The following is a 26,547-nucleotide window of genomic DNA, read 5'->3' as shown; positions in this document are numbered from 1 at the left end:
ATTGATTTACAATATTAAATTAAGTTATTAGAATCCGATAAATAATAGATCAAATGGCCATCAAAGTTGCCGGAGAAGACAATACGGCTGACATTTTTCCACATATATAAGTGTGTGTGTGTGTGTATTTGCGAGATAAATACTGCTCGAAACGGATGAGTTAAAAAAATAAATAAAGAACGAAGGGGAAAAAATGCAGTCGTTCGGGCCGCGTGTGCAGACATGCTATTATCAAAGGTGCCGCTATATTCCCGTGAATTGCGGTTGGTAGCGGTTCCAGTTTCCCGCGAGGACCGGTTCCCCCGTTCTCTTCCTGACGATGGCGGCGGACGTACACGCCGCCCGTGGTCGTGGTCGTGGTCTCCCGGCAGCGTTGTCGGTCGGTTACGCTAAAGAACCGGCCGCCGTCTCGCCGGTGGTAGTAGTGTGTCTCCACGGGTCCACGAATACGCGTTGCACAGGTGTCCGCGCGCGCGCGCTACTAATATCCGTCGTACGTGTACCGCAACTACGTTTTTCCCGTGTTTTCCGTTTTCCGTATTTCTTTTGTCGTCCGTCTCGATCCCGCGCAAATGTTACTTCGCTTCACGTGGTCGGAAATCGTGCGCCGCATATAACGTACACAAAGAAGCATACGACCGTTAATAGTATACGATCGTGTCTTGTCGCCGGTACGCGTATCCCGGTGGTCCGGTGATTCGGTTCCGTTTGAAAATAATTATACGTGTACAACTACTAATCTTCTGTTGTTGATAATCGTCAACGTTTGACGAGTACACCGGAGTGCGAAGTAATGTGCGACGGGCGGCCTACAGGAAACCACTGAGGACGACAGTAGAATATGATCGTTTTCGCGTGCCGGAAAAACTTCTGATCGTTACGGGGCACAGCAGTCGTTTGTCGCCGCAACATCATCGGACGCGGACACGAGATCTCGACCGTCCACCACTAATAGTTTACCTGTTCAAAACGGTAAGTTGATTAATTAGAGTTGTACTGCTCGTATTGCGTAAGGGGGTAAAATTGGGGGGGGGGGCTCGGTGATGGAAAACGGAATAAAAACATAATTTTAATATGAAACGCGACAGCGGATTTACGCGATCACGCACTTCGACGACCATAGCAACGGGGCAGCACGAAGATATTCGGATACGTTCGCAGCCGATTTATTCGTTTATCTACGCAGTGCGCACCGAAAACAATCCTTCGTTGATCCAACGGGTAAACACACCCGCTGATGTTATCTCGTTTGTTTTAATTCCGTCGGCCTTCCTACCTAACAATGTTTGCACGCGGCCGATACATTATAGTGACGGTCCTCCGCGTTCTGGTGGGCCGTGGCTCGCAAGACTAATAGCGAATACTTTATAACGGAATATATTGTATAATTAAACCATCGTATACATCCGTTCTATGGAGGGATCATTTCATTTTTTTTTCTATAAAGAAATTCGACGATAGTTATTAACAACACGTCATATACACACGTATATACGACGGTCTCGATCGTGTGTTATTATACTTGTATTTGACCGTTTTAACTACACTTTATAATATTATAACTATACGCTACACCATTTATATATAATATATATATATATATATATATATATATATATGTATATTATACCTACATCCGTATATGGGTACTGCTACTAATAAACGCACGCAAATCATTATGTTCGTATGGGTTAAAAATGTTCCGACAATGTATATTTGTTACGTGCATTTTCGAGACACCTATTTCAAACTATCAATTTTCTTTCTTCGTTTCATTCACTATAATATTATTATGGATTGTTATTAATTTATAGGTACGTTTCATACTGCTTCGTATATATGTATGTATATAGTAAAAGTACCTCTACTCTTCTCCGTAGTATATTGGATACTGCACTAATAGACACACGACTAATTGGCGTGTTACTTTTATTGTGTACGCATTCCGTTACACGTCTGTAATCTGTATAATATAACGTGTTGCCTGATACCTGGTTTTGCAGTCCGAATAAAACGAATGTTTTATTATTACACCGCGGTTAGTAAGTTATAGCACGAATTTTATAATTTATGTGATTTACGCTAACTGCAGTAACTGGTTAATTGACTGCGGTTTCAATGATCATAAATGTTGATTACAACTGTATTGTAAAACTACTACTACCAACATTACATATATATATTTGTGTGTGTGTGTGTGTGTGTACATGTATATATGTATATGTATATAAAGATAAATGCATCTGTTTAAACTTCTCACGGTGTATTGGGTACTTTTTCGAACATAACAACACCTGTAAATCTCAAATAGTAAATAAACCGCCCATATAAATTTCTCAAATCCCCAAGACAAATAGTCAACAATGGTGTTTTTCCTTGCAACCATTTAATTCATATCGAATTCTGAAACTTGTAATAATATTATAAATTGGTATGAAACCGTAACAGAAATTAACGAATTAACAGAAAATAATATGTAAAGTTTCAAACAAATGTCCGCGAACGCAAGCCATTGAATTATATTCAAGTTAAATTGATTACTGCGGTTAGCCGCCACACACGCGGTCCAACTCGGTTCATACATAAGATTATAGACGCGCATGTGACTATTACAGTTAATATCGTATTTACAAATTACAAGTTCGTATTGCGTGAACCTTGTTAGTAGTATAATGACATTGATATCTCTACTCGTTATATTACACATCTATATGACCGATTTATTCCGATACATAAAATGTTCTCTTACATATGTGTCTGTATACCATAACAACCCGATTGGAACCCGTAAAATTCAATTACTCATCGTTTTTGTCACCTATGAAATGAACAATAACAATACATAATATTTTATCGCTTTACTATATAACGGCAGAATTAGTGAAAAAAAAAAAAAAACGAGTTTTTAATAGTTTGCCAAACTCATAACATCTCCCACCACCAAGTATCATGCTTCACGTCGTCTTGAAGGGTGCGCCGCGCCGTGGGAAAACTCTATAGTATTGTCGGCGGCATTGTGTAAGTGTAAGTATGTATGAACATATATTTGTGAATGTGTGTAAGTATGCGTGTACGTATGTGTATATGTATATGTGTGTATGTGTGCGTGCTGAGAGTCGATGCCCTGTCTGTGGTCACCTCTCTTCCGGCTCGGGCCGGCTCACGGGTTGTAGAATGCCGTTGGGTCAAGGCTATAGATGCTCCCGCTGCGGTGATCGCCATACAGACTCGCGCGCCCCGCGATGCTTTCGTAGGCCAATAATTCTCCCACCGTCATCGTTGCCACTGCCGTCGCCGCCGCCACTCCTCACCCTCTCAATCGCCACCGTGTGTGCCCACCTGACCTAAATCAACTTACCTGATCTGCCCGAGGCGCATAGGTGCGCGCTGACTAAAAAACTACGGAGGAAAAATCAACTATAGCCGATGCGTAATACTTGTGTGTACCTAACCAGCAGAACCCGCGCGCGCAAGACTTTCTGCGGGATTTAATCATTTCTGAATACACTTATTAGTCATACACTCTCTTTCTATCTCTCTCTCACACACGCACGTACACGTACATAGAACACGTCTTGTGCTGTTTTTAGAGCATAAAGCACATCGTTCCAGTCGTCAAAGAATCGTAATTATTGTTTCCGTGTGTGAATCCTAACGAACAATTATAACGAATAAGTGCACACACCATACAAACCATAGCCTCGGCATGAGAAATAAAACTCTCTTATATAGTTTCTTTAATATTTAATATTGGTGTTTAAGTGTTATGTATTCGTATTGACTGAATGAAAAAAAAATATGCGTATCACTGGAATGCGATAAAAGTTTAAAAAAAATATTATGTATTATATTATAAGAGGCTTGTACCTCAACAATAAATAATCTATCCGATTGAATTGATATATATATATGCACTATAAGACGATGGCTTCTACTACATTATGAGAGAAGAAAATAAGTTATCCGTCTATTAATTAGAGGTCCGGTGGGGAGTTTAGGAATTTTTAGATTCGGTCCAAAAAAATGTTGTCTCCCATAATCCGGTTAGGACATCAGACAGGTTTGATAATGTCAGCCCCGGGGCCCCCTTCCTATATAGTGCCCTTCACACGCTATATATATGCACACCCGGTCCAAGAATAGTACTGGACCAGCCACGTGTGGTACGCACGCGCAAGAACTTTGGACGGTCTGCAGCTGCGGACGTCGGTTAATTTTAAATTCAGAACAGGTCCGATACTGATTGAGAATGTCAGGAATTTGACCGACTGATGGGCACACTTTCCAAATAATATGTGTCTCGTGCAATAATCACGCGCAGGTGCTATGACGTCACTGCATATTATACATTCATGGTGCAACATTGCGGCAATTCAATCGAAAATTTGTCCGGTCTCGAGGTCATTATTTTACTAATCACATACACAAACACGTGCATATTTATGTTTATATTTATATACAAATGCACTGGATGTATGTGTGCATTTACTTTTTTTGTGCATCTTACACATTTCAAGGGCCAAACCTCGCGTCATACGGTCTCGCACGATTTCACTAGTAAACACACTTATTATACACGCATTGTCGCAACGTGACAGCAATGTTAATATTCGTTAAATCCAGGACGGAACTGACAATGAGCCCACGGGCAAACAATAGGGAGTCGCCGTCATCTGCGATTTGTGCGACCGACCGATGGGATACAGACTGTACATACCCGTAAAGTAGGTCGATACGCCGTGGAAAAGAAAAATGAGATGGAATAAACATCATTGATACATTACTAATCCGATTAATAACGGAATGGAAATCTTGTATCAAAAGAAAACCATTTGTCGATGAAAAAAAATATCCTCTATACATATGTATTTTCTTTTTTGTCAGATAAATACTTCTCATTGATGCCGCACTGCATTATCGCGACACGCCTTGTGAAGAGCAACTCGTTTCCAGGCACATCGTTTTTCTGAGAATCTTTAGTAGATTTAATAATTTATCCGGCGCGCTTAAAACGGAGACTGTACGGAAACCCGTTTCTTTCTTCCTCGTTTTTACATCCTTCATTTCCTCGACAGACAAACGTAGTTATAGACATTGGTCATTTTTCTTCTTTTTTTATTTATTTTTTTTATTTCGTTTGTCCATTCATTTGTTTTTTACAAACATCAGTCAACGAAAGTAAATCACATAACAGAAATATATGATAGACATAAAAAAGACGCCCATGTCCAATGCCACCATGCATGCCGGATATATACCATCCATTGACTGCGTCGTAGAGTGTAGACTGTATTGAGGTATTCCGTGAAGAGGGTCTGGCAAGGTATTACTGAGGTCTGAAAACGGTTGTAAAAACGTTACGACCTATTCCGGTAATTGATAAATGTGGTTTTATGACTAATAAATTTATTTATTTTTTATTTTTCGAGTTTACACTGTTTACATATGCAATATTCTAACATGTACACCAAAGCGAAAAATTCGCTACTAGCCAAATATCAGCAACCATTGCAAAGCTATTATTAACTTCTAATGGCAGCCAAATCAAAAACGTATGGTTATTATATTGTTGCATTATAAAATATTTGTTGGCTAAAAATGTACTTGTTATACCAACAAAATTGTCTCAAGTATAGTAACAATCAAATCATCAATAATTGTATTGTTTGAATAAAATGAATTAGATGGCAATTTTAAAAATACACAAACTTTGTAAACACTATGAATTTAATTTCAATAAAAAAAATTGAATGAAGTGATTCTGATATAATGGGTGTTATGGTATCCATATAAAAAAAATACACGCTGAGATGAGCGTTAATGGAATTGTTGGCCTAGAATATTTTGGTGAATAGGAAGTAAATTTATGCTCTGAAAATCTCATAAGTGAGCGTTGAAAACGTTTTTTTTTTAATTAACTTAATTTATAAATTCAAAGAAATCTCAATACGGGCGTATATAAAATAGTTTACTTATTATATGATAGCGAAAAAACTGTTCAATACTTAAAACAAAACGGACTAACACTTATTAATACTTCGTTTAAATTCTATATTGTTAAAAAATGAACTCATCTACAGTATTCAAACAAATCATAAGTTTTGTTAGACAAAAAAAATAAAATAAAATCCAATAATAACAATTTTTAGACGATAAAATGTTAATTAATTTCATTATGAACTTTTTCAGTATTCATGAGGCATTGGAAAGAAATATTTCTTATAAAAATTATTCTCTCTGAAATATGTACATTTCAATTATAAAAATTGATCTTACTTGTCTTACTATAAAATTGTAATTTATTGAATCACTGAGAAACCGGAATGTTGATGCGCTTAGAAATTAAAACTTTTACCTTATTGTCTGGGTTGAAGTTAGCATGTTTAAAATTCGAATGTATTTCATTTTAATTTTTTTTTCAAATGATAATAATTCTATATTTTAATTAAAGAAAAAAAATATAATAAGATAAGTATAAGCTGTGTACGCTTTACGGATTAATGGCTTCGTAATATAAAAATAAGACCAAATTGATGTAAAACCAATCGTAACAAATTCTAGAAGCTTCTATAAAATGAAGTTTTCATGAATATTTCTAAATTAATACCATAAAATATATCGACGATCATGAAGTATAATATGCAGAATAAGAACAGAAAAAAAATTGGCACTGTTCGTTTGCCTACGCTCGAAGGAAAAAATATGCGAAGTGTGTCGGTTGCATTATATATACATATTTAGCTCTTAGACATCATAAATATCAGGGTTTTTAACAATGATTTAGTTAATTTATATTAATTACCTATACGCAATTGCAGTTTGTGTGTGCAGTTATCGCGATCGTCGTCAATGAGTCGCGTTTGGAGAGAGTAGCATAAAACAATAATAATTACATTACGTCAGTGACCGCGATTTTCCGCACGTGTTATTAATGTTCCTCCTCTCTCTCTCTCTCTCACTCACTCTCTTGCAGTCTTTATGAGGGGAGGGAGAGGAATAAAAAAGGAAAAATAAGCTCTCTAAGAGGGTTTGTCAGACCATAGCATCATTAGAAAAATAAAAAATAAAATAAGATAAAATAAATAAATACGATGACGGAGAGAAGAAAATGAGTGGAAAAAAAACGTGAGCGTGGTTATCATCGCGCAAACGATTCCAGGAACACACTTGCAGCACAGACGATCCGGACGCGCAGACTTAATTACGTACTGATGGCACGTATTTACGGCTGTCGCCATCCCCCGGCCACCCGTCCTCCGTCCACGCAGGTGTCAGTGTCGTGCGAATACTCGCCGTCGCCGACCACGACCTATACCGACTACGCGATATTTTTTTTTATTTTTATTTTATTTCATTTTTTTTTTTTTTTTTTTTTTTACAGTTAAAAACGTCTCGCGCGCTCTGTACCCTCGTACGATATACGTACGCCACCGTCTAACCTGTACCTGTACCTATATTCCTATATTCCTCGGTCTACGGTAGACTCTGACCGCGACGTGTGCGTTTGCGCGCGCCGCGGACGAGAAGAAACAATCGCGTCGTCCGAATGACCGAGCGCACGCGCGCACGATTTTACGATTATCTGTTTTTAACGAGTGCAACAAATCCGCCCGTACGGTACAATGCGACGCACAGGAGATGAACGCAAAACAACAATAACAATAATTATTACATACGCGCGCGTTTAACTACAGATATATATATATATATAATGTACAAGCAATGCGCGCACGTGCACAGCCGCCGCCGCCGTCACCGTCTCAACGCGCGCGCGCCCGCTCAGCTGTCCGTTAAACGGTTGTGCCATTTAAAAAAAAATAATAACGTTAAGACCGCTTGTGCGAGACCCGTCCGAATGAACATTGATTCATTTTACTTGTTTAATTATTGTTATAATTTTTTTAAATTTTTTTTCCCCGGTTTTTTTTTTTTCAGAGCGATGTCTCAGACGATGGACCACAAGACCAAGGAAATCACAGCTGCATGGACCGCTTGGTGGATTCTCACGTTTTCCGTGAGTACTATACATACCAGTGTACAATTTAAATAACACCGTATACCTAGATAAAACTTTCAACGGAACACAACTGATTGTGTTATATAAACGAGCAAGTGGTTAAAAATCTACACAATTCATTGCATTAGCAAAAATAAATGGAAATAACTATGGAAAAACATTTTATTCTTTTATCTACTATGGCATTTACATTCTCCATTATTTGTTCATTTTTTTAACCTACGTCTGTAAATGATAATCGCTATTGTGTATTCATAAGACTGAACCAAGATTCAAAGAAGGATCCAACGGGGGAAATAGGAAATAATAATCTTTAATTATTTTTAGTTTTATGTTCTGCGCTTCGTTTAGAATCTAAAATATAGTATATGCTTTTAAATGTTAAACGTTTTTAGATTTTTATGATTTTTTTGAACGGCATATTGTGTCCCTATACCTTTGAGAAATTTCGCGTAAGCCACTGGTCGTTCGTATAAAAGTATAACCGAGCGTTTTTCGACACGTAACCAATAAATTATTATTAAATATAAAAGCCACACAGCAACACGACCACATGCCGTACGCACACGTGAAGTAGTCAGTGTAATGTCAGTGTTTAAAGGTACTTAATACTTGTTATGAATGTGGGGTATCGTTACGGTATTTATTATTAAAAATAATAATCGGCGATAGTGTTATGATAGTATAAAGTCGTTGTGGGTATTGGTTTTAAATATTCGTACACTGATATCGCGTGGAACGTGTTCCCATCGAACCGCTAAATGTCTACGCGTGGTGCACGTGAGAACATCTTACATGTACGTGGTTACACGTCTCATCTGCGACCCGGTGATATTTTCCGTCATAGCGCCGACTTCTAAATGTCACGTCGGGTCAAAGACACATATTATTATTACCTGTACTACCCGCGTGTTACAGGAGGAACCGTACGAAATATTATATGCGAGTTTGTCTGAACATGATACACTTAATATTATACATTTTGAAAGTGGTATGCCCGTGAAACACGCGCTGTATACCTACACACATAGCAGCAGCGTCCTATTAAAATAGCGTAATAATATTGTTTTAAAATAGCAGTGCGTAAAAACTGGACATCGTTTTACATAAATACATAATATCTACATTTACATAAACATTTTTATGTTGCAGGTTTTTTTTTTCTTTTCCAAGTTCTAGGACACGGCGAATTTTAATATAATTACTATCATTCGGTCTCGGGCGTTATTGTTCCCTCGGGACTTCCGTAGCCGCTTTTCGACAATATTTATTTTAAACGGCCGATTACGCACCATACGCTTTTTACACTCCCACCACCAATCACCACCAGTCACTTCTCATTTTTTTAAATTATTATTATTATTATTATTATTCCTCCTTCCTCCTTTCCTTAAACGAGAGCTAAAAATAACTATTCGCAGTATTCGCAAACGATGTTGTTTTACAATACTATATGACTGTGTTTTTGTTTGGAAAGTCGACAATAAGCGTTCCGTTGCAAATGATGAGCAACTGACGACAATAATTCAATTTGCCCCTCCACTCCACATCGCGCATGATTGTCTCTTCCAATATAATCAAGAAATAAAACATAATTTATGTATATATCTATATAATATTATGTGTTGCCCTTCTTCGCGATAATTATTCATAACCATTGTCTTTGGTTCTCATCAATGGGGTTGTTCTCCTTCTTGTGAGGTCATAAGCAGGTTAGCAGGCGGTACAAGTCACGTGCTTTACTGGTTACCTAAACTGGTGTACCGTTGGTTTTGAATGAAACACACACAACCTGTTTTCGTGTGCTCCCTATATTGAGCAATGACTGTATTCTGTGTGGATTTTTTTTCCGCTATACGTTCGCACAACAGACAAAAATGTTAAGTGTCTTACGGTTTAGACGGAAAATTATAAACTAATATCATATATGAACTGTATTAATATAATTACGCACAAATACTCCCACAAGTGCTTCAACAAACGGTGCGATGATGGTTCATATTTTAATAACCATCATCTATCTAACTTCTCTTTTTTCAATTTCTCCGTTGATCCAACAGAAAATAATCGTATATTAAATACTTAAGTACACTATAACGCATACAACGCGTATTCAAAGTGAATAAGAATATTTGTCAGCTTTCTTTTCCACTTATTGATAATTAACTTTTGCCAATTATATATACTTGCTATTTATCAACACATGCTAGACGTATCTTGCACGAAACATTCAATTGTATCGAAAGAACTATTTAATACGGTTAAAACTAAAACACCCGACTAGTAAATAGATTTATATGGGCTTATTGTCCAATAACGATATACTTAAATCGTTTATATAATGTTTGAGCATACACAATGATGCGTACAACCTGTACATTGTAAAAAGTATAATTTTATTATTAAGCTTAATAAATATTTTGATTCACCCTAAACTTCCATTCTCATTAATTCATAATTGTCTTATAATTAAATAATTACAACTTAAATAGATTTTTATGTAATTAAACTGAAATATCTAATTTGTTTAAATTATATATATTGTATCATTAAAAATACTTAAACATTTATCACATATATATAATTTTAAAAAGTTTTATACTTGATATCATTTTTATAAACATAATTTATTTGTTACTTTAAGATTCTAAGACTCTAAGATTCCCAGATTTTGAACTGTTTTCTTTTATTTCCCAGTACACTTATACTTCACTATAACAAATATTATTTTGCACTTAATGAATTTTTGATTTTCTACTTTTATTTAGAATTACCCTCTCCTTCTATTTTCATGTTACTATACTATACTTACTCGTTTGTTTCTTTATCTTATTTCTATAAATTTTAATTTTATAATTATTTTAATCATAGGTGATAAAACTAAATAATAATAATACTTTACTTATAAATATTGATATAAATTAAGAACTCATAAAGCCCTTTAAGTTAAATATCACATCAAATTTTTAAAGTAGTTATAAGGTAGTACATTTAATTAGTATATCAATAAACAATTTCAATATATAGAAAAAATTTAAAATGCATAATAAATAAGACTAATATATAACTAATCTATAGAAAATAAGTCCATTTATATATAAAAAAATGATAATTACTTAGTCATTTTCTAGTTTAATGAAAATAACTGTACACTATTTACTTATGAATATACTTCTAAATTACAAATTTTACTACTTTTTATTTTTATTTTACATTAAATATTATCTTATATAATTAACTCAAATTTCACATTCATTAGTAAAAATGAACTCGTTCTGATACGTAAAATTATCAATTCATCATAACCTTTTTATACATACTCGATACATATAATTACTAATTAACAACACATTAAAATTAATTAAAATTACTCTCACATTTTATACTTAAATATCATAAAATATACATTTTATTATAAACTACATTCATTCAGATTTACTACTAATTATTTAATACCGTAGATCATGAAGTTGAAGACTAATTAACGATCAAGTGTAACGGGTAATTCAACGACTTATTTTTTTACAAGAATCATAGTAATAGAGATTTAAAAACGTTTCAACATTTTTATTTTTCTACCTAGTAGGTACTATGTAAGTAAATATAATGAAGATATTTTATCACATATAAAATTGTATAATTTTACTATCTTAAGATCAGTTCAGACCGAGCGATATAAATATAAAAGGTAATACCTAATTTAAACTTTCTGGTGCACACGTCTTTCAAATAAAATCCTTTAATTTTAAGACAACCAATACCAGATATAAATTTAAATTAAACTATAATTTTTTGTATTTATTATAATATTTTTCTTTATATTCTTATTTTATTTTATTTTATCACTTAATTTTTAATTTGATCAATAATTTATTTTCATTTATTTTACACAATTCTATTTCTATCAGACACACATATATAAAAAATATAGAATTTTATTAAAACCATACTTTTCAAAATTCAAAACACACATATTCGTTCGATTGCATAGTTAATTTTCCTTTAACGAAACAATCCTGTTCCACTTTACGTATAATCAAATATTTTCATTATTTTCTATTATATGTACGTGATACGTATAAATACATTTATATGTATGACCATAGTATTGTATAGTATGAACATAAATTAAAATACATATTAATTACTAATTCTCACTGTAGCTGTTTAAATATTTTTTTCAAACTTCATGAGAACCAAATTAAATATACTTTAATTAAAACAATGGTGATAAATATATACATTTAAAAAGATATATATATATCTTTTTATTTTTACAACAGTTGTATACATAAATTCTTATCTTATTAATTAATTTAATTTTGTTTGAATTAATTAATACTTAGAGACATTTTTAAATTATTATTATTATTATTATTATAATTAAACCACCAATTAAAAATATGATAATATACACATAGTTTATATACATACATTATATATTATACTTACCAATTGTTATTTTTAAATATTAAAAGTATCTTTTTAATGTACTATAGCCTAAAAGCACGTATCCAGGGGAGGTCCATGGGGTCTGGACCCCTCACCCAAAATTTTTCCGTATTTCCATATAAAATTACTATCTTTAAAATTTAAATAAAAATAAAATACTTTGTTATTAAATATATATTACCAATTCAAAAATATTTTATTGTATTATGTTATTAAAATAAACTACTGTAGAACAGTTGAATTTCAAATACTATTTAATCGCGGAAGGCCTGCACAAGTAAACAACGTCGTATAACGTCAATAAATTATTATCTAACAATATTATGCGGCCATATGGCATTTTTACATCTTATTGGAGTTTCTCGTATTGGATTTCGTTGTTTTTCGAAAATAATAAAATATTTTTTGTACATATTATATATTACTTTATTATTATATATTATATTATATTATATTTGTATATATTATATATCAGTAGACAGCAATGCCTTTCATAGTTTCATGAAATTTTAATGACACATGAGTATTGAGTGCGCGACAGCAAAAGATGTCCACCCATTATAAAAAACCAAAAACATAGAGAAAATCGGTATTCCTCAATTGCGCCGAATTTGAGATACTACCTGTATAGTATACATCTATTGCGCCGGTATAAAAAGGGTATATTAAAATGGTATACGTCTAGTGCGCCGGTATAAAAAGGGTATATTAAAATGGTATACATCTATTGCACCGGTATAAAAAGGGTATATTTAAAAGGTGTACATCTATTGCGTCAGTATAACAACTATACAGTACAAGTAAAAATCATAATGGCTAAAAATAAGAATTAAAGTTAAAATCAAACTTATCATTTTACATACTTGGTATTTACACTAATATTATAATATATATATATATATATATATATATTTACATTAATTCTACACATTTTTAAAAGTTCTTAGGTCTAATATTAAAATTAGTTTTGTCTATCTTACTATTTATTTTTTTGTCATAAATTTAGAGTTTGGTCTATTTTTGATATCTAAGAGAACACATATTAATATTATTGCATTAAATTATTTTTAAAACTTCATAAAAAACTAGAATATTTGGATGGGGTGAATAAAAATATTTCCGAAACGCTGAGTGAAATGCCTCACAGGCATTTGTTGTTCTTTCGCCTGATATGTTACGCAATGAATAAAGATACGGGGGAAAAGTTGCATTTTCATCAATATATGTATCAATGAGGTAATCGCAAAATGTATTAACGCAAATATCGATCGGCACAATATATGTATAACCAGGGGCGTATTTAGGGGGGGGAGGTGATATGAGTGTTGGGACACCCCCCATCGACCGTATTTTATGGTATTTCTACCAAATTGCAAACTTAATAACAGTATAATTTAACTAAATATAGGTATATGTAAATATAATCATTTTCATTAATATAATAATTTATATAAATACATGATATTTATAAATGTAAGGAGTATGGGAGGGGACAGAACCCCCACTTACTATAAGTCTATTAAATTTTAAAACATCCCCGTTAAATGAATCCTGGATACGCCACTGTGTATAACTATAAATTATACCCTTTTTATACCGACGAAATATGTATACCTTTTTTCCACCCTATAATTTTTCTTTCTTTACCTGTGATTTTCGGCGCAATTGGTATAAAGCCGAGATAATTATGATTGTGACTCACTTAAAGAATACTATAGATCAGGGGTGACCATTTTGCAGCTGGCGAGCAACATGTGGCTCTTGTTATTTTTAGATGCGGCTCACATTTTATTTACAAAACTAAAATTTACTTATCATGTTATTATTATTTTGGATTTTAATTTTATATGTTTAAATTTATAAAATATTATCAAATCACTTAAAATTTATCTGTATGTATTTTGTATTTGACTCTTGGAATTATTATATTTATCCGTGTGGCTTGTGAACTTATTCATGTTTGCTACTCCTGCTAAGAAGCATCGATATTTGTACCTTCGATAGACAGTCTCATTATAAATTTAGAAAACCACTTTAAACAAAATATTGTTGTTTTGTCGTCAATTGGAATACTATTGCCAAAATTTGCTATAAACGAAAATGTTTCAAAATTAAAAAATCTAGACATATTTTACGAATATCTTATATTTGAAAACGTGATGGGGTCTGAATTTTTATTATGGTATGAAAAATGGGTAAATGTAGAAAAAGCACCAACTGAAATTCTTTTAATAAGAAGTTTTACCCGAACATACTTTTTTATTGTGTATCATTTTTGGCAACACTACCAGGTTCTACAACAGCAGTTAAACGTTCATTTTCAACACTAAATTGTTTAAAAAAATGACTACATAATAAAACTGGAAATTAGTGTTTATCGAGATTTATTCCATCAGTATTATTACCCATCAGTACATTGGGAAGTGTCTATCAACAAATGAAATAAAAGATATAATGGTTCAAAACAAAAAAAAATAGGAAATGTATATAGTAAATATTAGTTGAAATTATTTAATAACTATAGATTGTTTTGTATTACAAAAGTTTTAATTTCTCAGTTTATAAAAAAAAAAAAAAAATGTATTGAATATCAATCATATGTAAAAATTGTACTAAAATTTATTTCGACCCCTCCCCCAAATCCTGGTTACGTACCTAATAGACTTCATTAAATATTTCCATAACTTATAAAACTGTTGAAAACAATTTCATATATTTTAACGTATTATACAAGATTAATGATTATATTATGCTTTATTAATGATTTTGTAAAGATTTTAAAATTTTAAAAGCTATGGTATTTTTATTCATCAATTATGACAGTGAAATAATAGAATAATTGAAGCATGTTAGACAATTGCCTTATATTATTAGTTTTAGACAAATTATTTAACTTATAAAACTGCTTATAATAATTTTTTGTAATTGTCACTCACGATTAATTTATACGCACTGATTTCAACGATTATAATTAAATATTAAACAGAGCGTATCATCATATGCCGCATATTTAATTATAACAACTTATTTTTTTCATTAACATCTATGTAGCAAAGTCAGTATTTTTTTAATTTTTAAAACGTTCAATTTTTTTTTTTTTTTTTAGTTTTCTCAATCTAGATTTTTAGTTCAAATTTAATGATCTGAAATAATAAAATATAAACAAAAACCAACAAAAATATAATTTGTTTTGTCTAATATTATGTATAAGTAATTTTGTATTCGTCTTATACCTATTATACATATAATTTTCTCATTGTTAGCTCTAATATATTTTACGAAATAATAATAAACTAATATATTATATATATTAAACTTCGACAGTAACAAGTAATATATTACAATAGTTATGATACGATTTAGTGTCATGATAAATTAAGTGAATACAAAATATACATATAATATAAAATGTTGATGAAAGGTGGAATAATCATAAAAGTTGATAGGTTCAATTAATTAAATATATTGATTTTGATAATATAGTAGAGCATAATTTATAGAACGTATAAAAGATTACAGAAAATATTATACAAATATATTTCAATAATTTTAATATTATTTAGATTTTAATAATAATATTATTTTAACTGTGGTTTAGGAAGATTTTAAATGTTAAAAATTAAATTGAATTATATCATTAAATATTCTATAATAAATAAATATATATGATGCTATTATGATAATACGTTAAATTAACAAGCATATGTTTATAAGCAATTTTCATTTTCCTCCAAGCTTCTTTAAAATATAGATCCGATTAGATTAATAATTTAAATAAATTACTATTGAAACAAATAATATTTTTGGTCATGAAATTCTTGTTATTTATTGCTGTTATTTCCTGTTAAATGCCAGTGTCTAAATTAACCAAAATAAATTTCATTATAATATATAAATATATATTATAATGAAATTATATATATTATGTATATTATATATATATATATATATATTATGTGCTATAATTCCGTAATGTTCTTTTGTTTTTTCAAAAAAAATGTTTTCAGTACCAGAGAGATTTTTGAGATAAATTGTCAATTAGATGAGATTTCCAATTAGTATTAAATATTAATGAATAAGGTATATTATATTTGTTTTTCTAAATAACTAATAATTTATATGCTTGCAACAATATTAAATACACTTATTTTTATCAGTATCTAAAATAGCATTTTTTAAATCAAATTGAATAAAAAATATCAACTTATCTTAATGATTAATTTCAAAACGCACTATATACAAGAACATTAATTAAATACGTTTAATTTAATAGTTCACTTTAATTACGGAAAAAATTGAAATAATTCAGAATATAATTTAAAATATTAATCATAATTTACGTTAAAGTCAGGTAAAATATTATAAACTAATCATGGATGTATTACTGCATGTTAACTGTAACTGTATTACCGACAATGATCGTAACTTAAGAAAAGCTATTATAAAACTGACGTTTCTTTAATAACGAAAATAATATACAATTATATATATATATATATATATATATATATACATACATATTGCATATCAAGTGAAAATCAATCTGTCACTATATACACACCTCCTACACGTAATAATTATATAATAAAAGCATTCGGAGATATTATACGTCGTATCAAATTTCCCATCAAAATAATATTATATATCTCTCTTACGCTTTATAACGCTATAATGTTATATGAAAACGAAATTGACTTATTACATACAAAAAGAATAAAAAAGTATTAAGTTTGTAACCTATAAATTATTTAGATTACGGAAAGAAATGATAATTAATAATTAATATTAAAACAAAGGAATATCGAATGATACTTACTCATGAACGTACTCGTAGCGTAGTTGTTAATATTAGTGCAGTTACAGTGGCGTATTGGAGCAGATCAAGTGACAAATTTTATTCTAAACAATTTTCCACTGACTTACATATTAATTTTTTTTTAGTTCTATATTTTACAAAAAAAATTACCAATTAATATAAGTATTTGATAAATGAAAGTTCTATAGTATGTCCAACATGGTCATAAAATACAATATTTGGAGTTCTTCTTAAAAAATATTTATTGTTGCGATCATTGATTCACATAACATTGTTATCATAGCTTATTATCTTAGAACTCTCAATAGTTTTCAATCGTCGTTGGCTATACTACTATGTATAAATAATACTGGGAATCTACTTATGTTATCCCTACTCGAATGATTTCTTACATTATCACCTGCACGCAACTGACGTGAGACAATGCGATTCCGTCTGATGTGCCTAGCACAGTAGGGTCTAGAATATTTTTGTTCGAATTATATATTAAATAAATTTCTGTAACATGGGTCGTTTTCTACGGTACAAAATATGGGCCTATTATATTCTGAAAATCCATTTAAATACACCATAGAAATCATATACATTTTTTCGTTTTTGGTACGAACCGATTCTACAGTATTTGTTTATATAAGTAACTAATTTTGTTACCCTAATGAATAATTCAATTCAATCAAATTTCATAGTACTAATTTTACTTTTAATAGTTTGTCGTCGTGTACGATTTTTGGTCCTGCTATGGAGTACAATAATAACGTACGCCATTTTCAATAATATCGTTTCGTTTCGCAGCTGGTGCAGAGCACGGTCAGCGTAGGCGGCAGTCCCAGCGATATTTGGCCGCTAGAACGGCCCGACGGCATGCCGGTGATCCAGTCGCTGGAAGTGATGTGCGGAAAGGATCACATGGACGTGCATCTACAATTCACGCAACCGTTCGAGGGCATCGTATCGTCAAAGGGCCAGTACGCGGACCCACGTTGTGTATACGTGCCGCCGTCTACTGGAAAGACGTTCTTCACGTTCCGCATAGCGTACGCGCGGTGTGGCACCAAACCCGACCTCAACGGCCAGTTCTACGAGAACACGGTCGTTGTCCAGTACGACAAGGATCTGCTGGAAGTGTGGGACGAGGCCAAGCGGTTGCGGTGTGAGTGGTACAACGACTACGAAAAGACCGCATCCAAACCACCTATGGTCATCGCCGACCTGGACGTTATACAGTTAGACTTTAGAGGTTAGTATGTATATCACTGTTATTGTTAGTCACAAAGATTTGAAAATATTAATTTCGGTCCTACGATATTAAAAAATAATCGACAACCAAATTAAAATAAATAATCTCAAACCCCCTATAATTATACTTTTTTTTTCAGAGAACATTTTAAATTAAATTTTGATTTAAAATTGCAATCTCATATCACATGATATGCTTTTGTTTAAATGCATAGTTTAAATCCCTAGAATAAATAAGTAGGGAGAGTAACCCCCTCTAATAATTAACATACCTTGTTTTATAATAAGTATAAAACAGCTGGTTATAGCTATAATATATAGCTATATAACACATTTTTTTTTAAATCTTAATTTTAAATTTTCGCTTATCCAACATAATGTTAGAAAATGAATAATTTTATATAATAATAAGTAGGTAGTAAATTGGCGTTTAGCCTCGAACAACCTTTTCGTTAGATATATAATTATATTTTTGCCCCCCCCCCCATAATAAATTTCCAAGTCATAGCCTATGGTGTGGGTTATCAAATAAATGGGATCAGTAACCGGGTTATATATCTATGGTTACATGATTCCTATATTATCATCATTCATGTCTTAATTCAGTTTTATCTGAATACTTGTAGTGGAGTAATTCATTGAATCGAGATAAATCACTGAATCGAGATGAATCACTGAATCGATTCATTTAAGTAAATTGAATCAAGAGAATCAATTCACTCAGCTGATTCATATTTCCCATCCCTACTTAGTAATATTGATCACCTTAAACTAATTTATAACAAAATGTAATGTTAATATATATTTACAAGTAAGAAATGTAAGATTAACTATTTAGACTAGTTGACTTGTAATTATGTATTTTCCCCCTAATAAAATTTCAAATTACGGTCATGATACCTTACATTGTTATATATTAATTAATAGTACATATACTGCGTATAGTAACTGATTGTAAATTAATCAAATATTTTTGTATTTAAAAATCTAGGTGACAATGTCGATTGTTGGATGGAAATACAACACGGAAAAGGCCCTTGGGCTCCACCCGTCAGCGGTATAGTGCCTTTGGGATCTACATTAACGTTAGTTGTAGCCATCAATGATTATAGAGGTAAAAACATAACATACACGAAAATAAATATTTATAATAATATTAAAAAAAATTCATACAAATTATGTATGATACAAAAAATAAACCAAGTGTTCAAAAAAGATTGAAGAAATTAACATATCTTTGCATAATTATTTTTAATGTCTATTATATCCATACATTATTACTGAGGGTTAAAAATTGCATTATATTTTAACATTTTATTTTGTTACTAATCGAATATTTAGAAACAAAATTTGAACTTAAAAAAAAACAAATAAAACTTTAATTCAAATATGATATTTGTAAATACTAGATTTATGGAAAGCTAGAAACTAAGAGAATCATTTGCATATAATAAAATGTACGTCTTGTGTTACTATTTAAGGTCCCATACTGAATTCTCTACTCAAAATGTATGATTGCTTTCGATCAACATATTATACTTCAATCTAAAATAGTGACTGGTATTTAGTGTTTTCAAATTATAAATTTATGAAGGTCTGATTTATAAGCTATATAGAAATAGAAATATCTCGTTATAACAGTTTAAATGCACACAATATACAGAGTTTTTCTGAAATGGTAGAGAAAACTAGTATACGCTTGCTTTTTGGACTGGCCAAATGAAGAATGTTTTGAAATTTTTTTTATATTTTCAAAACATGAGTTGTATCCAATTATCTTTAGAACATTATTTCGAATCTAAAAATTATACTTCCAAGAGATTTCTTACAAATTTCTCATGTGAATCGATATGTAATATCGATTTTGGGATTGTCTAGCGTTTTTCACGCTTGAGTCGCCAGGATCAAAAGATGTAGTGTGACTTATCGATTTGTATGAGAACACTGCAAGATAAACAGAGATGACATTATTTGTTGTTACTTTGCATATCTGATTCATTAAAACGGTTTTCGTTGAATTTCAACTACATTTTGTTAAATTATGATTATTTTACAATAAATCAATAGAGAAAAAACAATTTCGAAACATTCTTCATTTGGCCACTCCAGAGAATACGCCTATACTAGTTTTCTCAACCATTTCAGAAACACCCTGTATATATTTATTGATATATGTAGAACATAATTAAATAATATAACTAACCAAAATCTACTTTTGCGAGAGACTTTACTGACACCGAAATTACAACTGCAATCAAATGCATGAAATCTGGAAAAGCAGCTGGCTTTGATGACATATACCCAGAATTCATAAAACATAGTGGTCCTAAAGTTAGAATATGGCTCTCAAAATTTTACTCAGACATCATAGGTAGCAACAAACTCTCAAGGTATTTCAAGAAAACTAAAATTTTAGCTATACTTAAGCCAGGCAAGCCAAGCAATGAAGTACAAAGCTACCGACCAATTGCCCTGCTTAGCGTCAGTTATAAGCTGCTTGAACGTCTTGTCTTCAATCGTATCTCTGACACAATAAATCAGGTCATCCCTATAGAACAGGCGGGTTTTAGATCAGGAAGAAATTGTTGCGACCAGGTTCTTGCATTAACCACCCGAATTGATAATGGATTTGAAAAACAGCTCAAAACCGCAACAGCATTCATCGATCTGACGGCAGCCTATGACACTGTATGGCGAGAAGGACTGATTACTAAATTTCTACGAATTATACCATGTCAAACTCTAGGTAAATTACTAAACAACATGCTAAGCAACAGACTATTCAAAGTGATCATTGATGATGCTGAAAGCAAACAAAAAACTTTGAACAATGGACTTCCTCAAGGCTCAGTGCTAGCACCGCTGTTATTCAACCTCTACACTTATGATATACCACCTACAGACTCTGGTAAATATATATACGCTGATGACATAGCATTGGTAGCACAAGCAAAAACATTTGACCTGTGTGAGACAACCCTAAATAAAGACCTAGAATCCTTAAACCATTATTTCAAACGCTGGAGATTAAAACCAAATCCAATGAAAACAGAGGTAACCTTGTTCCACCTTTGCAATAAAATGGCCAATCACCAAATCGACGTAATTTTTGATGGACAGGTGATTAAAAATAGCCGTTTCCCCAAATATCTTGGGGTAACCTTGGATAGAACCCTCACCTACAATGAACACCTGACAAAGACTGCTGCAAAACTGAAAACAAGGAACAATATCATCCAAAAACTAGCAAACTCAGAATGGGGAGCAGATAGCAATACCCTCAGAATATCAACAATAGCACTTACACGATCGGTAGCTGATTATTGCTCACCAGTATGGTTACAAAGTGCCCACACAAATAAAGTAGATACCCAACTCAACTCTGCTATGAGAATTATCACTGGAGCGGTTAAATCTACCCCCATAGATTGGCTGCCTGTACTCAGTAACTTATGTCCACCACACCTACATCGATACAATTCACTAATACGAGAATGGAATAAATGCTTCTCGAATACAATGCTCCCAATTCAAAACGACATAAACACTGGACCTAATATAAGGCTAAAATCAAGAAAACCTACTTGGAGGCTTGCCCAAAAATTAATATCAGGAAAATTCAATATAAACACAGAATGGAATAATGAATGGAAAAGCAATAATCCTGACAAACTCAACCTAATCAATAACCCAACAGAAGGAGTTCCGGGCTCTGACCTCCCGAGAAGAGATTGGGTAGCATTAAATAGACTTCGAACGGGACACGGAAGAACAGGACACATGCTCCACAAATGGGGACTAAGGGACTCGCCAGGATGTAATTGCGGACACAGAAAGCAAACTGCTACACACATTACTGATGAATGTACTATTCGCCGATTCCAAGGAGGAATGAAAGAATTACACAAAGCCACAACAGATGCAGTGCAATGGCTGAACTCCCTGGACATAAAGATTTAAATAAAGACCTATATATGTATTACCTATATAATTTGTTATCAATCAGCTATCTTTTTTTTTTTTTTTAATACTTGTACCTATTTTATACTATGTGAATTTTATTATGTCAAACCGTGAATGTTATATCTAAGCCATACGAAATAATAATAATAATAATAATTAAATTATGGCCATTTTACCTGTACAGGTGAATTCGATATGAGAGTAAAATCTTGCGCAGCATCCGACGGAGGTGGTCACGTTATTCAGTTAACTGACGACCAAGGGTGCGTGTTGCGGCCGAAAATGATTAGTGGGTTCTTAAAAGCTCGGACTTCGGATGAAAGAGCGTCTGTCATCACATATGCATTTTTTCACGCTTTCAAGTTTCCGGACGCACTTAGTGTGCACATCCGGTGTAAGGTGGAGATATGTCGTCACGGGTGTCTAGATCATTGTCAGACGGACGAACGGTCATCCACCGGACACTTGCTCCAACAGCAACCGCAACAGCATCAGCAGCAACTCCATTATGGACCAGTGGATAGAAAGGATCAGCAGAATGAACAATTGGACTATATACAATCCGTGGTCATCAACACGGACCAACCGAGCGCTCAAGCGCAGATGGCGTTACATTCTCCATTCGCAACCACAAGTCACAGCAAGCCGCAATCCCCCCAAAAGGTAAAATTAACTAAAATTAATATTTTCAGCCGATAAGATTCATATTTACTTTATTTAATTGGATTCGGGACTTGACCGATTATACATAAAAGTATGTATGTAAAATTGTATAAAATGACGGGGTGATATTTCTCTTATTTTATATAATTATAACTTAAATTTCTTATGTAGTATTAAAAAAACAATAATTGCAAATCATGCTTGTATTGAAATAGCAGCAAGAACCAAAAATATTTTTAAAAAACCACACAAATATTAAAAATTAATTTTTTTGATAATGATTAACAGAGCTCGGATTTAAATGCCCTAAAAATATAAAAAAAAATGCCCTTTCAAAAACTGGAAGAGTTAGTTTATCTATTTTTATCTATTTAGTTCAAAATGAAAATTATTTATATTACATAGTACAATGTTTATTCCAATCAATAAGTAGATTTTTTTTATCGTATTACAAAAAAATAAGTCAAAAATATCTTAATACTCGTAAATAAAAAAAGTGCATTAAAAACGTCAAAAATGCAAAAATTACCCAAAAAAATGTCGTAGTTACATGGAGTACTTGAAACACATGTGTAGCTTGGAAAGAATCGTGTAAGACATTCCAAAAAAAATATGCAAATGCATTGAAATCTGAGCTCTAATGATTAAGAAGGTTGTATGTAGAATTTTTATGAAACATGCATTAAACACAAATTTATTAAAGATTAATAATAATTATAATAGTTTTTTAGCAGCAATTAATATTTTCTAGTTTTTTCTTAATTTTTTGTGATTTTGAAGAAATTCAAAACGAAATAGTGTCTCTTAGGTATTTATATTTTGGATCTAATGTATAGTATTGATTAGATGCGACAAAAAAAGACATTCTTATTGATATGTTTTCTTATTCGTATTAGTGATGGCTTAAAAATAAATTGTAATGAATTCAAAACAACACTCTCTTGAGTATTTAAAAAAAGCCATTTTAAGAGTATGTATTTTAAAAATTCAGTAAATTTATGTAATCATATATATATGTATATGTATAATTATGTTCAAACTTAGGTGACCAAGGAGGCACAACAAATTTTTACATCATGAGAATTATTTTTTATTCGTCTCTTATGTTCAAAAACTCGCACTGATAGGAATATTTTATAATTAAGACCAAAATGTACAACCATTAGCATTTCAAAACAATAAAAATATATTTAAGACTAAAATAAAAACATATACTTACTACTTACAGTATTCTATTGGTACTGTCGATACCGAGTACGGACCACACGCATTTTTTTTTTTTATTTGAACATGATTTTGTTGAAGTCGCAGACCAACGAGGGGGGGGGGGGCTGTATTCACCCGGCTCCTCCCGTAAACACGCCTATGTATATAATCAATTTTCCACGTTGCAGGAAACGCCGTTGAACCGTGACGGTTTCCCGCACGGGCCACGTAACCTGGACGAACCTGCACAGGTGACAGAAACCGCGACAACCGGTGCGGACAACGATAGCGATGACGAGAAGCTAAAAACGTCAACCACACAACTCAACGGCACCATGGGCGAGACGACCGGATTTTCTCAGAGACGGCGGCGCCGACGATCCGTGAATGTATCGGACGCTGGCAATGCTGACGTGGGCGTGAGTGGTCTGTACGACGTCATCTCGCAGTCAGATTTGGCGTTCACTCCGGACACTCAGACAGACGGCGACGCGGTGACCATATTCCAGGGACGGATCCGCGAGGACGTAGTTTACGGCATATGCATGCCTGTCCACGGGTTTGGCGCACTGTTCGTCATGTTTGCCGGCTCGGCTATCGTGTCTGTCATCGTGGCAGGGTTCCAATTGCACAAGTACCAAATAAGGCGGGAGACGCAGAAGATCATGGCCGTCCAGGCGCATCAGCACATGCAACAGCACAACGCGGCCGCCAACGGCGGTTATATTCATAACTCACTGGCCGGCATCATGGCACTGAACAAACTACTTGCGTCCAAAACAACCACTCCTCAGACCAGACGAAATAGCTAATCAACAACACGCCGATTTCGCGTGTACGTGTATTATAATATATACTACATACCTACTTACGTGATTAATACAGTATTATTACGATTATGATTATTATTATTATTACTCTCGTTGGTGCACATAAAACGTTATTACTATAATATATTATTGCTATCATCATCATTGCGGTTTAAAGTCTTAAACGCTAAACCTTTTCGTAGGTACACGAAGTATACTTATATAATTAACCTATTGTATTTGGTCACTGTTTTTTAATTGACAACATATTGAAAAAAATATATATAAAAACATTTAAAATAAACCAGGAGATTCAGAGTAGGTTTTTTTTTATATTAAAACATATACGTATTATTATCATATTTTAAGTTTAATCGTTATATATATAGTATTTATGTTAAGTTCAAATTAAATAAACAATAATTTACTTGGTGCTCAATAATTAACAGGGTACTTTTATGGAAGTCGTCTATGGTTTAGTTAAAAATACAATTCCACTTCATAAATGTATTCATATTTGTTATACGTTATTTATATATTTATTGGTGAATTATAAAAGTTAAATTATTTAGATTACCTTTATTTATAATTTTGTAAAAAAAAAATATTATACAATTTTTTATTTTAATTTATTTATCAATTTTAGTTTACGTGTATATATCTAAATACTGAATGATAACAATCAAAACTAGATAATTTTGTTATTATTTAATTTTTATCATAATTATCATTATTATGTAGTCATGAAATAGGCCAGTTCTTCATTGTAATGGTTGAAGTTTTATTTTTTAGAAATTTAGCAAATTTTATAATCTAGTTAAACCAAAATTGTTTGCAACGTAAAAATGAAATTCTGTTTATTCAAATTATATTCTTTCGCGCGGCGTTTTGTATAGGCAAAACATGTACATTCGTGTAACCAAATAACTAATTTTATGAGAATATAAACTGTTTTTATCCGATTTATAATATCCGTTGGCATTTTTACTTAGTAGTTAAATTTTTGTAAATATTTTATTGTTTATGTTTATTTTGTGTAACACAAAAATATTTTGCTCAACAATTTGAGGGGTGAACAGAATGAAAATGGAATATTTTATTTACTTTTTAAACTTGTACTTGTAATAACTTAAATGTTATTAATTTCTTTAACAATTAGACTAAAAATAAATTAAGTCACATAATTTATCAATAATCAGTAATTTAGTATAATTTAAACGATTCACTTTTAAAAAAATAAGTAAAAGATATAAAAAGAAATTAAATTAACTTTTTTTTTTCGTGTTTGAACCGAGAGCCAAGCGAGATCTATTTACCACAATGCAAGTAAAGAAATTAACTTATAATAAATATATTAAAAATATAAATTTTGTACGCTTCTAAAC

The 26,547-nt window shown here is 32.0% G+C and overlaps 1 protein-coding gene across 1 annotated transcript; it reads left to right on the top strand.

Annotated features, from left to right (window-relative positions):
• The first annotated feature begins 362 nt into the window (after positions 1 to 362).
• On the top strand, positions 363 to 25,504 carry LOC112688292. The gene is made up of 6 exons (XM_025561415.1): positions 363 to 972; positions 7,936 to 8,014; positions 18,078 to 18,522; positions 19,513 to 19,635; positions 22,669 to 23,147; positions 24,542 to 25,504. Exons 2-6 carry the CDS (start codon positions 7,940 to 7,942, stop codon positions 25,163 to 25,165), a joined length of 1,746 nt encoding a protein of 581 aa, XP_025417200.1. The 5' UTR covers positions 363 to 972; positions 7,936 to 7,939; the 3' UTR covers positions 25,166 to 25,504.
• Positions 25,505 to 26,547: the final 1,043 nt, after the last annotated feature.

Source organism: Sipha flava, unplaced genomic scaffold, assembly GCF_003268045.1.
Source record: "Sipha flava isolate LNK unplaced genomic scaffold, YSA_version1 38_pilon_pilon, whole genome shotgun sequence".
NCBI classification, from domain to species: Eukaryota; Metazoa; Arthropoda; class Insecta; order Hemiptera; family Aphididae; genus Sipha; species Sipha flava.
Note: the sequence above shows the minus strand (reverse complement) of the source record. Positions and strands in the feature narration are given on the sequence as shown.